At 36.4% G+C, this 14,521-nt stretch overlaps 1 protein-coding gene across 5 annotated transcripts in view; it reads right to left on the bottom strand.

The window, feature by feature from the left end:
* SNAP91 (synaptosome associated protein 91) overlaps positions 1-14,521 on the bottom strand; it is a 157,165-nt gene that overhangs the window by 47,320 nt on the left and 95,324 nt on the right. For all 5 annotated transcript variants that reach the window (XM_057527741.1, XM_057527739.1, XM_057527740.1 and 2 more), the window contains one exon: positions 14,170-14,291. In XM_057527741.1, coding sequence (XP_057383724.1) covers positions 14,170-14,291 — 122 coding nt within the window. The remainder of the gene's footprint in view (positions 1-14,169; positions 14,292-14,521) is intronic.

Here is a 14,521-nt window from a genome sequence, read left to right as displayed (position 1 = left end):
ACCTGAGTAGACATTTTCCAAAGAAGACATACAAGATAGCTATCAGACACACGAAACGATGTGCAACATCACTAATCATCAGGGAAATTAAAATCAAAACTGCAGTGAGATATCACCTCACACCTGCTAGACTGGCTATTATCAAAAAGACAATGAATAACAAGTGTTGGTGAGAATGTGATGAAAAGGGAACCCTCATGCACTGTTGGTGGGAATGTAAACTGGTGCAGCCACTATGGAAAACAGTATACAGATTCCTCAAAAAATTAAAAATAGAACTACCATGTAATCCAGCAATTCCACTCATGGGTATTTATCCAAAGAAAATCAGAACACTAATTAGAAAAGATACATGCACCCCTATGTTCACTGTAGCATTATTTATAATAGCTAAGATATGGAAGCAACCTAGGTGCCCGTCACTAGATGAATAAAGAAGATGTGGTGTGTCTACATATAGATAATGGAATATTACTTAGCCACATTTGCCATTTGCAACAATGTGAATGGACCTAGAGAGGATTATGCTAAGAGAAATAAGTCAGAGAAAGACAAATACTGTATGATTTCACTTATATGTGGAATCTACAAAACAAACCAAATGAACAAACACAACAAAACAGAAGCAGAATCACAGATTTGGGGAACAAACAGGTGGTTGCCAGAGGGGAGGGGTTGGGGGGTAGGAGAGAAATAGGCGAGGGAGATTAAGAGGTATAAACTTCCAGTTGCAAAATAAATGAGTCATGGGGATGAAATGTATTGTGGGGAATGCAGTCATTAATAGGTACAATCTTTGTATGGTGACGGATTGTAACTAGACTTATGGTGGTGATGATTTTGAAATGTATAGAAATACTGAATCACTATGTTGTGTAATGGGAACTAACAGTGTTGTAGGTCAATTATAGTTCAAAACAACAAACAAACAAACAAATGCATAGAAACAGAGATCAGATTTGTGGTTGTCAGAGGCAGGGGAAAAGTGAAGGAGGAGTTTGATGAAGGCAGTGAAAACATACCAACTTCCAGTTATAAGATAAAAAAGTACTAGGGGTATAATATACAACATCATAAACATAATCAGCACCATGTTATATATGTTATATATGAACGTCATTAAGAGAGTAAATCCTAAGACTTCTCATCACAAGGGAAAAAAATTTCTATTTCTTTAATCTTGTATCTCTATGAAATGATGGATGTTCACTAAACTTATTGTGGTCATCATTTCATGATGTATGCAAGTCAAATCATTATGCTGGACACCTTAAACCTACAGTGCTGTACATCAATTATGTCTCAACAAAACTGGAAGAAAAAAATTATCACATTAATTTAACTATGCAATTTGTGAACCCGATCCACTAAGATAATCAAGGCTCTTCCTAAAACTAAATCTTACATATTTCATAGCAACATTAGGAAATTATAGCACATAGAGTTCTCGACATTAGAAATAGTTTTTAAATTTTAGAATGTACGCCTAGTGAATAGCTGACGTAGGGCTAGGGTATTTTCTGCTGTTAGGTGTCCAGGTCCCAAATCCTGAGAAGTAGAAGGTCCTTCCCATCATTCCTCAAGCCAACCGGACCTGGCCCAATACAACTGTTACTCTACAGTCCTAAATCCTAAAAATATTAATTAGAAACCAAAGTGGGTCATCAGAAGCCAGAGAGACTTGGATTCTTTCTTCTCCTGGCATTGGTGGGGCTCTCCCTAGCCCTGCCCTTATCAATGGCTACTTCAAGCTGCAGTGTGACTTAGCAGAAGAGCTGAGAGCCATGTGATTTAACAGCTTCCAGACCTCCCATTGTCTATCACAGGGGACGGGTAATTTATTTCATACATTTGGTAAGTGAGAAAGGAGAAGACTGTTTATGTGTACTAGAAGGAGAGAGAGTTAAAAAGATTTTAAAAAGAAGTATGAAAGATTAAAATATTAGTTCCTTGCTCTTAACTAGTGTTTTGTTCAGATGGAGGGTGAGGAGAATGATATGATGGAAGATGGAGAGTAAAGTTTCCTAGGAAAACGTACAATGATCAAGCATATTGGTGGATAACTGATGTTGAAAATGTTTTCCGCTCTTGGAAACTACAGGTGTTAGTCTCCAAAATCTTAATTTTCTAGATGAAGTATAATTTATGTTATATATTCCTTGTTTTATGCAAAATTTTCTCTACTATAAAAGCAAGCCCCTATTACAAGATGATGAGGATGGTTATTAAATACTCCCAAAACTGCTACTTTTTATAGAGGATTAAACTATACAAAAAAACCCCACTTCAGCATAAGAGTTCAATCCATTTGCAAGTAGTACATAATCAGAGTTGTTTGTATTATAGAAATTGCCAGAAGATATTCCCTGTAACCAAGGAAACAGAGCTACAACTAAATTAACAAGGAAATCTATATTGTGCAGTGAGATGGAGCTGAACTTTTCAGGTTTTTATGAAGATTAAATGTGTTAATATATTTAAGTGCTCGTCCATACCAAGAACACATCAAATGCTCGATAATAAAAGTTAATAATAGCAATAGCTTAGATGGTAACTAGCCTTATTGTGGTGATCATTTCACAATGTGTATAAATGTTGAATCACTATGTTGTACACCTGAAACTAATATAATGTTGCATGTCAATTATACTTCAATAAAAAAAATAGCAATAACTAACATTTAAGTTAAATAATAATTTTTCATTATAGGACTGTGAATTTCAAAGCTTCTATAAATCTTTCAGAGAGAGCATGTGTAAATGTGTGTGTGTGTGTGTGTGTGTGTGTGTGTGTACACATGTGTTTGAAGACAGCCTGCAGGTGTGCCCCCCCAGATCTAATTAACAAGCAGATGGTAATATGGGTCACAAAAACTGCTTGTACTGTAGCTAATATTTCTCATGGAAACTATTAAAGTCATGTGATCACATAATATTGATGAGCGTTCCAGCATGTGTAAATTAACTTCTATTAAGCCTATTAACTCTAACTAAACCCTAGCAGTAATTCTGTATTTCTCAAAAAGCAGAAATTTCACTTCAAGCATCTACAATAAAAAATTACGCATTTTCCACTTCTAAGATGCATAGAAATACAACGCACACACACTCATTTGTTTGTGCAGAGAGGTGAATTTATTATGAAGGAAAAAAACACTCTCCCTTTTATGGGGAGAAAGGTAGGGATGTTAAAAACACTCTGTATTCTTCCAGGTTCATTACTGGCTGGCAGAATGCCACATGGAATATGCACTATTTAAATTAAATTTACTAAAATATGAATTTGCTAAAATTTGGTTTACGCCAATGACAAGAAATGCTATCCTTTACGATATGTCCCCTAAAATGGCAATATTCATCCATACCCAGAAGCCCCAAGAGAAATCTGTAAACAACTGATGTGACCACAGTCACTTGAAAATGAAATCCTCTTACTATCACTGTGGTCGGATAAGAACATCCAAATAGGTCTAAAGAGTTTTAGAGTTTGCATTTTACCATCTAGTTACACAAAATTCAAATAAACTACAATAATAGTGAAGTGGCTTGATCTTATCAAACAAGACTGAGAAAGTGGTTTTACGTATTTAATTTTTTGCTTAGTCAAATGAGCCAAAACATATTGGTAACAATTTAGCATCCTCTTCAAATACGACTGGGTATCTACAGAATAAATGTAAACTGAAGGTAACATTTATCAATTTCATATTTCACTAGTTTACTTGAATTTCTTTTTTTAAATAAGATACATATTTTATTTTTTAATTTTTTGGCCGTGTGCGCGGGCTTGTGGGATCTTATTTTTCCCGGTCAGGGACTGAACCCGGGCCCTGGCGCTGAGTCCTAACCTCTGGACCACCAGGGAATTCCCTACTTGAATTTCTTAAGGCTTATAATTTTTACTGTTTTGCTTAGGAATGAGAGAACTTACTTATTAGTATTTTTCTCCCCAGCTGACTTTTCTACTGCTATGAAAGGAGCTGTAGATATTTTGTTGAGACAAAAGACTAATACTAACCATCAGGCCCTAAGCCAACATTTTGATACACTATAATGTGTTTTGTACTAATTATAAAAAAGTGCTCCCGTTGGGCCAGCAGGTTGGAACAGGAAAAGCACTTCTTCCTCAAGGACGAAAAAAGCCCACAGCTTGGCTAGCAGAAAGCAGGCTGGATTTCAGGCCTCTCGCCCTGCCTTTGGGCAAGGCACAAACTGCGGGTCCACACTGCACAGCCCTGGTTAAAACCACACTAATCTGCTTTCTTCTATATCCACTGACACCTCAGTGTGTCAATCATCAATAGTTATTTATTCCTAACAAGTGAAGACTGAAATGTGTTATAATAAAGTTGGTTATTATAACTTATTCCTTATAATATTGTGTCTTAGCAAAAAGTACTTGAAGATGAATATAAATAAAAATGTTATAATGCCACTTAAAAAGATTTCACCAAGGGTTTTTCTTTTTCATTTATTATTATTTTGGTGCCAAACCAACCAACCAAACAAAAAAGACACAATTTCTCTTCAATTTGATGCTGGAGAATACAGTGAAAGGAGACAGTTTACAATTTCACTGTTTATTCATTAAAGTTCTAAATCACTAAACAACTAAATGTTTAATAAGTTCTAAAAATTACAGTGTGAACAATCTACTGATTTAATTAGTTGAGAGCATTAGAGTTAACACATTCATATAATACTGAAAAAAAATTCTGTATAACCCTACAAATTTATAATTAATACTAAATTTTAAATTATAAAAGTTCTATGAAAGTCATTTATATGAATTTTATGACAGAGAAAGCCTGATTTAAGGATATGGATTTGAAGCATTCTTAAATAAATAGGAAAACATGATACACTGTATAAGATACTGTGGCAATGAAAATTATTAGTAAACTGAAATAATCAAACATTTCTGAAAGATGAAGCTCAGAATGAAATAAACATGAAAACCAGAAGGCCCTTATAAAATCTCTCCAACAAAAATATTTTCCTTTACCAATTGAAATTTAATAAAGTTAAGTGTAGTTGAAAGAAAATTTTTATTAAAAAAATGATAGCTATAGGCTTAGGAGTTGAACATTTCAACAAAGGAGAAGTTTTAAGTATTTAAATGGAAAAGCACCAATATTTAAATGCTTGTAAATATAGTTAGCAACTTTGTTTCACAAGTAGTTATTTTTGTTTATTTTGTTACCACAAAAACTTGGAAATAAAACCAAGAGATTATAGCAGATAGTGTTGATGTTATATTGCCAATGTTTACCAAACTCACCCAAGGATTATTTAATTACCTGTGGAAATGTATCTTCATTTGATGCTGCAATTTAACTGTTAATTAAGGACTCTGATTCTGAAATGATATACTGAGTTACAGTTTTTGTCTGCTAGTGATGCTCTGTCTGGGAGAAAAGATAACCTCAAGACATGATTTTTACTACTCTACTGGACATTAACCAGTTTTGTACTTAACCTAGCCATCTTATTTTAACATTTCCTTTCAAATGTCTATAAATACCCAGTTCCTCAAAACGCTCTTTGAGCCAGCTTTATCGTCTTACCAGTTTCCTCATCAGTCAGTTAATGTCTTTTACCAGTGCTGTTTCTCCTCACCCCCTTCAGGTTTATGGAGGTATAAGTGACATATAAAAATTGTATATATTTAAGATGCACAATGTGATGATTTGATATACATATACATTATGAAAAGATGACCACAATCAAATTAACACATCCATCATCTCACATAGTTACTGTATTTTTGTAGTGCAAATACTTAAGATTCACTCTCTTAGCAAATTTTAAGTATACGATACAGTATTATTAAATATGGTAACCATACTGTATATAAGATCTCCAAAACTTATTCATCTTACAACTGACCCTTTGTACCCTTTGAACGTCTTCCAATTCCATACCCTGCCCTCCATCGCCCACTACCAGCCTCTGGCAACCACCCTTCTACTTTCTGCATCTATGAGTTTAGATTTCACACAGAAGTAAGATCATACACATTTGTCTTTCTGTGTCTGGTTTATTCACTTAGCATAATGTCCTTCATGTTCATCCATACTGTAACAAATAGGAGGACTTCTTTCTTTTTAAAGGACTAAATAATATTCCATTGAATATATACAATGTGGTTTTTTTATATCCTTTTGTCTGTTGACAGACACTTAGGTTATTTTTATATCTTGGCTATTGTGGATAATGCTGTAATGAACATGGGGGTGCAGATCTCCATCCATCCAGAAGTGAGACTGGTGAATCATATGACAGTTCTATTTTCAATTTTTTGAGGAACCTCTATATTTTTTCCATGATGGCTGTACTGCCACTATGGAGTACAGTATGGACGTTCCTTAAAAAACTAAAAATAGGGCTTCCCTGGTGGCGCAGTGGTTGAGAATCTGCCTGCTAATGCAGGGGACACGGGTTCGAGCCCTGGTCTGGGAAGATCCCACATGCCACGGAGCAGCTGGGCCCGTGAGCCACAATTGCTGAGCCTGCGCGTCTGGAGCCTGTGCCCCGCAACGGGAGGGGCCGCGATAGAGAAAGGCCCGCGCACCGCGATGAAGAGCGGTCCCCGCACCGCGATGAAGAGTGGCCCCCGCTTGCCGCAACTGGAGAAAGCCCTCGCACGAACCGAAGACCCAACACAGCCAAAAATAAATAAATAAATAAATAAATAAATAAGAAAATCCTTAAAAAAAAAAAAAAAAAAAAAAAAAACTAAAAATAGAACTACCATATGACCCAGCAATCCCACTACTGGGCATATACCCTGAGAAAACCATAATTCAAAAAGATACATGTACCACAATGTTCATTGCAGCACTATTTACAATAGCCAGGACATGGAAGCAACCTATGTGTCCATCGACAGATGAATGGATAAAGAAGATGTGGTATATACATACAATGGAATATTACTCAGCCATAAAAAGGAACGAAATTGAATTATTTGTAATGAGGTGGATGGACCTAGAGTCTGTCATCCAGAGGGAAGTAAGTCAGAAAGAGAAAAATACCATATGCTAAAGCACATACATGGAATCTAAAAAGATGGTACTGACGAACTTAGTGGCAGGGCAGGAATAAAGACACAGACGTAAAGAATGGACTTGAGGACTCGGGGGAGGAAGGGGAAGTAGGGATGAAGTGAGAGAGTAGCATTGATGTATATACACTACCAAACGTAAAATGGATGGTTAGTGGGAAGCTGCTGTATAGCACAAGGAGATCAGCTCGATGCTTTGTGATGACCTAGAGGGGTGGGATAGGGAGGGTGGGAGGGAGGCTCAAGAGGGAGGGGATATGGGGATATATGTATATGTATAGCTGATTCACTTTGTTGTATAGCAGAAACTAACACAACATTGTAAAGCAATTATACTCCAATAAAAAAAAATTTAAAAATAAAAATAAATAAAAAATAAACCATAATGGCTGCACCAATTTACATCCCCAGCAACAATGAATAATGGTTCCCTTTTCTCCACTCCCTCACCAAACACTTGTTATCTCTTGTCTTTTTGATAACAGTCATCCTAACAAGTGTGGGGTGCTATCTCTGTGGTTTTGATTTGCATTTTCCTAATGATTAATGACAGTGAACACCTTTTCATATACTTGTTGGCCATTTGCATATCTTGCTTGGAAAATATCTATTTATGTCCTTTACCTATTTTAAAATCAAGTTATTTGGGGTTTTTTTTTTTTTTACAAATGTTTTCTCCCATTCCATAGGCTGCACTTTTATTTTGTTGTTTCCTTTGCTGTGTAGAAGTTTTTTAGTTTGAATGTAGTCTTACTTGCTTATTTTTGCTTTTGTTGCCTGTGTTTTTGGTGGCAAATCAAAAAATTCACTGCTAAGATCAATGTCTAGGAGTTTTTTCCCTATGTTTTCTTCTAGGAGTTTTATGGTTTCAGATCTTGTATTTAAGTCTTTAATCCATTTGAGTTAATTTTTGTGTATGATGTAAGATAAGGTTCCAATTTCATTCTTTTGCACATAGATGTCTAGTTTTCCCAACACCATTTATTAAAGAGACTATCTGTTCCCTGTTGTATATTCTCGGCATCCTTGTCAAAGGTTAGCTAACTGAATATGCGTGGGTTTATTTCTGGGCTCTCTATTCTCTTGTTCTGTTGGTTGAGGTGTCTGTTTTCATGCCAGTACCGTCTCATTTTGGTTACTATAGCTTTGAAATATAGGTTAATTTCAGGAAGTTCGATGCCTCCAGCCTTATTTTTCTTTCTCAAGATTTCTTTGGCTATTTGGTGTCTTTTGTGGTCTGTATGAAGACAAAATTTTTTTCTATTAATGGGAAAATGCCATTACAATTTTTCTAGGGATTGCAATGAATCTGTAGATCACTTTGGGTAACATGGACATTAACAATATTAATTCTTCTAATCCATGAACACAGGATATCTTTCCATTTATATGTATCTTCTATTTCTTTCATCAATGTCTTACAGTTTTCAGTGTACAGGTTTTTCACCTCCTTGGTTAAATTTATTCCTAAGTATTTTATTCTTTTTGATGCTGCTGTAAATGGGATTGTTTTCTTCATTTCTTTTTCAGATAGTTTGTTGTTAGTGTATAGAAATGCAGTTGATTTTTGTACATAAATTGTGTATCTCGAACTTTACTGAATTTGTTTATTAGTTCTAACAGTTTTTTGGTGGAGTCTTTTGGGTTTCTACATATAAGATCATGTCATCTGCAGAGACAATTTTATTTCCTCTTTTCCTATTTGGATGCATTTTATTTCTTTTTCTTGACTAACTGCTCTGGTTTAGACTTCCAGTACTATGTTGAGTAGAAGTGGAGAGAGTAGGCATCCTTGTCTTGTTCCTAATCTTAGAGGAAAAGGTTACAGCTTTTCATCATTAAGTAACACGTTAGCTGTGGACTTGTCATATATGCCCTTTATTATATTGAAATACATTCCTTCTTTACCTAATTTGTTGAGAGTTTTAATCATGAAAGGTTGTTAAATTTTGTTAAGTGCTTTTTCTGCATCCACTGAGATGATCATATGATTTTTATCCTTTATTCTGTAATGTGGTGTGTATCACTTGCATATGTTGAACCATCCTTGCATCCCAGGGATAAATCCCACTTGATCATGGTGTATGACCCTTTTAATTTGCTGCTGAATTCAGTTTTCTAATATTTTGTGAAGGATTCTTGCAGCTATGTTCTTGTAGTATCTGTATACGGCTTTGGAATGAGGGTAAAACTAGCTTCAAAAAATAAGTTTGGAAGTATTCCCTCCTTTTAAATTTTTTGGGAAGAGTTTGAGTAGGACTGGCTTTAATTCCTGTTTAAATGTTTGGTAGAATTCACCCATGAAGCTATATGGTCATGGGTTTTTCTTTGTTGGGAGGTTTTTGATTACCGCTTTAATTTCCTTATTTCATATGGGTCTGTTCAGATTTTCTATTTCTTCTGATTCTGTCTTGATCAGTTGTATCTTTCTAGGAATTTATCCATTTCTTTTAGGTTATCCAATTATGGCATAAATTGCTCACAGTAGTCTATTATGATTCTTTGTATTTTTATGGTATCAGCTATAATGTTTCTTCTTTCATTTATAATTTTATTTTTGAGTTGTTGCTCTTTTTTTCTTGGTTAGTCTAGCTGTAAGAAATTTTATCTTTTCAGAAAACCAACCCTTAGTTTTGTTGATCTTTTCTATTGTCCTTCTAGTCTCTATTTCATTTATTTCTGCTCTAATCTTTATTACTTTTTCCCTTCTGCTATCTTTTGGCTAAGTTTGCTCTTTATCTAGTTCTGTGAGACGTAAAGCTAGATTGTTTATTTGAGCTCTTTCTTTTTTTTAATGGAGGCATTTAGCGCTATGAATGTCCCTCTTAGAACTGCTTTTGCAGAATCACGCAAGTTTTGATAAGCTGTGTTTCCATTTTCCTTTGTCTCAAGATTCTTTTTAATTTCTTTTTGATTTCTTCTTTGACTCATTGGTTGGCTGTATGTTATTTAATCTCCACATATTGGTGAATTTTCAAAATTTCCTTGTGTTACTGATTTCTAGTTTCATACCACTGAAGGTCAGAAATGATACTTGATATGACTTCAATCTTCTTTAATTTGTTAAGAAATTTTTAGTCTCCCAACATATGATCTACCCTGGATAATGTTCTGTGTGCACCTGAGGAGAATGTATATTCTGCTGTGTTGGATGAAATTTTCTGTTTATGCCTATTAGGTCCATTTGGGGTAAACTGTTATTCAAGTTTGTTATTTTCTTACTGATTTTCTGTCTGGATGATCTAGCTACTGTTGAAATTGGCATATTGAAGCCCCCCACTATTACTGTATGGTTGTCTATTTCTCCCCTCAGTTCTGTTAATATTTGCTTTATATATTTAGGTATTTTGATGTTTATATCCTCTTGATGAATTGATTTTATCATTATATAGTGATTTTCTTTGTTTCTTGTGATAGATTTTGACTGAAAATCTTTTCCCATCTCTTCACCTTGCCTATGCATGTCCTTAAAGTTAAAAGGAGTCTCTTGTAGGCACTAGATTGTTGGATTTTGTTTTTTGTTTGTTTTTTAATATCCACTGAACTACTCTATTATTTGATAGAGAATTTAATCCATTTAAATTTACAGTAGTTATAGGTAAGGACTTACTATTGTCATTTTGTTTACTGTTTTCTGACCATTCTGTAGTTCCTTTGTTCTTTTCTTCCTCTCTTGCTCTCTTCCTTTGTGACTTGATGATTTTCCTCAGTGGTATGCTTTGATTCCTTTCTCTTTATTTTTAGTATCTAGTAGAGGTTTTTTTCTTTGTGTTTACCATGGGGCTTACATAAAACATCTTATAGTTTTAACAGTCTATTTTAAGCTGATAACAACTTAACTTCAATCACATACAAAAACTATGGACACTTTTACCTTTCTCTACTTTCCACATATTATCCACTCTACATCTTTTTATACTGTGTATGTAGCAGCAAATTATTGTAGCTTTAGTTATTTTAAATTCTCTTGTCTTTTAACTTTCATACCAGGGTTAAAACTAATTTACCTACCACATTTACAGTATTATAGAGTATTCTGAATTTGACTACAAATTTACCTTTACCAGTGAGTTTGATACAGTTCACCCTTGAACAGCAAAGGGGTTACGGGAGCCAACCTCCCATGCAGTCAAAAATCCACCTATACATTTACAGTTGGTCCTCCATATCCACAGTTCTGCAGATTCAACCAACCATGTATTGTTTAGTTGTGTATTACATATTTAGTGGAAAAAAAACTGTGTATAAGTGGACTCTCACAGTTCAAACTCATGTTGTTCAAGGGTTGTGCTTTCATACATTTTCTCATTGTTATTTAGCATCCTGTTGTTTTATCTTAAAGAAATCCCTTTAGCATTTCCTGTAAGACAGGTCTAGTGGTGATGAATTCTCTCAGATTTTGCTTGTCAGGTAATGTCTTTTTCTCACCTTCACTTCTGAAGAACAACTTTGCCAGGTATAGCATTCTTGGTTGGCAGTTTTTTTCTTTCAGGACTTTGAATATATCATGCTACTTACTCCTGGCCTGCAAGGTTTCTGCTGAGAAATATGCTGATAGCTTTATCAGGGTTCCCTTGTATGTGAGGAGTACTTTTCTCTTGTTGCTTTCAAAAGTTTCTCTTTGTCTTTGACTTCTGACAATCTGATTATATACTGTGTCTCAGGTAATATTCTTTGGATTGATTTTGCTTGGAGACTTTTGAACTTCATGAATTTAAATGTCCATATCCCTCCCATGATTTATGAAGTTTTTAGCCATTATCTCTTTAAATAAGCTTTCTTCTCTTTCTCGCTTTCTTCTCTTTCTGGGACTCCCATGATGCATATATTCATTCATTTTATGGCATCCCATATGTCCTGAATGCATCACTTTTTTTCCTTTTTGTTCCTTTAATTGGCTATTTTCTAACGCTCTATCTTTGAGTTTGTTGATTCTTTACTCTGTCTGATCAAGTAAGCTCTCTACTGAGTTTTTCTTTTCAGTTCAGTCATTGTATTCTGTTTCGTTCAGAATTTCTGTTTTGTTCCCTTTTATGGTTTCTATTTTCTTATTTTGTTCATGTATAGTTTTCCTAACTTAATTTTGTTGCCTATTTGTGTTCTCTTGTATTTCATTGAGTTTCTTTAAGATAATTATTTTGAATTCGTTATCAGGCTATGTATAGATCTCCATTTCTTTAGGGTAAGTTACTAGAGATTTATTGGTTTCCTTTGGCAGTGTCATGTTTGTTTGCCTGATTCTTTGTATTCTGTGTAGCCCTGTGTTGGTGTCTGTGCATCTGAAGGAGCAAACACCTCTTCCTGTTTTTAAACACTGGTTTTGGCAGGTAAAGGCCTTCTCCTGTCAGGTCCCTGGGCTGATGATACTGCCTCTGGGATTGCAGTTGAGTGGGGTTGGGGCTGGGTCATGTGGCTGCTTCTGGGTCTTCTGTAGTGTCCATGTTGGTGGGCCTGTTACTAGGGGCTTGGGTGGGTGTAGATCCTGCCTCCTGGTCCCTGAGTGGACAGGACTGCCTTCACGACCTTGGTTAGTATGGCTGGAGCTGGGACAAGGGTCCACTTAAGGATGTGCAGTTGGGTTCAGAGATGGTGGGCTTGTTACCAGGTACATGTTTGGGTGTAGCTCCTGCTGGGTCTCTGGCTACGCCAGACTAGGCTTGGACTGCAGCTAAGTGGGGCTAAATGAAGTGAGAAGGTTGCTTTAAGGTCCACAGTTGGGACCAAGATCTATAGGCCTGCCCATAGGGGCACGGATGAGTGTGTCTCCCACAAGGTCCCTGGGTGGGTAGGACTGCTCCCTGAGTGAGGCTGGGAGGGGCTGGAGCCTAGTCACAAGGCTGCTTCAGGATCTGAGGTTGGATTAAGGTCCCTGGGCCTGCCTCTGGGGGCACAGACAGATGTGTCTCCTGCTGGATCCCTGGGAAGGCAGGACTGCTCCTGGACCATGACTGAGAGAGGCTGGAGCTGGGCCACAGGCAGTTTCAGGGTCCACAGTTTAGACCAAGGACAGGAGGCCTGTTACCCAAGGCATGGGTGTGTACACTCCTCCCTGGTCCCTTGGCAGATGTTACTGGTGGCAGGATCATGGCCAAACAGGACTGTAGTGAGTCCACAGGGGCATGGCAGTGTTTCCAGGTCTGTTGCCAGGACCAGCGTTGGCGAGCCTCCCACCTGGGAGTAGGCTTGCCTTCTCAAATCAACTGTTCTTGGTCTCGGGCTCCACTTTGGCTTTGCAACCTTTTACCTGGATCCCAAAGCTCCCACAAAGGCACCTTTATCTGTGGGTGGCTGCCGAAGTATTGTTCCTATGGGGAGATATGATGGGACACCTCCTGTGTCAGTTCCTCTGTGTTGTTTCCCTCTGTGTTGTTCCTACGAGCCATTTTCAAACTTAAACAATTTTTTATTTTGATAGTTTGATGTAGTAGACTAAGTTATTTAACACCAATTCTGTGAAGCTTTGAGAATTAAGCAGTAGTTATCTTAATTTTTATATTGGTATTAAATATGTTTAATTAAAAACATATAAAAGCTTAATTTTTTCCCCAAGATTCATGAATAAAATGGAAATCAAGCACTTAGGTGTGGTTCCGCTTAATTAGTTTAGTATGGATATTTTCTGGCACCGACAAGAATCTATCCCAGATTTCCACTGCATGAAGTCAAATACAATGTGAATAAAACCAGTGAAGGTCTAAAGGAATCCACGAAGGAGACCATATCTGAACAAACCAAATTCGAAATGCTGCCCCTGAGTAATCTCTTAAGTTCATGGGAACACCCAATCTTCTAAGGCCTGCATCTCTAGGGAGCAATTACTAATCAGAATTTGAGAACAGCGAAGAAAAAATACTCCCATTGTTCCAGCTTTTAAACTAAAAAATTATATGATTACTCGAATATTTTAACTGTATTATGGGTACTTTTTCTGTCTTTGTCTCGCTCTCTCAATATATAGTTCAATCAATCAATCAATGCCATTCTGAACATTTTCTCCCCGAGTTTCCAGCACCATTTTGGATAATCAGAAGGTAAGTATAACAATTACAGCCTGAATAAAAACAACTAAATAGAAAAATGGCATTGTTGTCTGGCTTCACTCACCCCCCCACGCAGTGGCGCCTCCTGAAGATGGTGGTGGTGGTGCTGGTGTCGCGGCTGCTGCCGCCCCTGCGGAGGAGAAGTCTGGCTGCAGGTCCAGGAGATCACTAGATGGTTTAGAAGCGCTGAAAGGAAAATATGATTTTAAAATCAGATTCTGAAATTTTAAAATGTAAAGATGCTTTTTAAATAAAGACTTATGCAGAAAACATCACAGCTTTTGGCTAGTTTAAATCCAGTAAGAGAATAATATTTTGTAAAGTACAGCAGTAAAGCATATGTTCCTCTATACCGAGAGTTGGCAAACAACTTCTGTAAAGGGCCAGATACTAAAAATTTTAGGTCTGCGAGCCAG

Source organism: Balaenoptera acutorostrata, chromosome 14 (assembly GCF_949987535.1).
Source record: "Balaenoptera acutorostrata chromosome 14, mBalAcu1.1, whole genome shotgun sequence".
Classification (NCBI taxonomy): domain Eukaryota; kingdom Metazoa; phylum Chordata; class Mammalia; order Artiodactyla; family Balaenopteridae; genus Balaenoptera; species Balaenoptera acutorostrata.
Note: the sequence above shows the minus strand (reverse complement) of the source record. Positions and strands in the feature narration are given on the sequence as shown.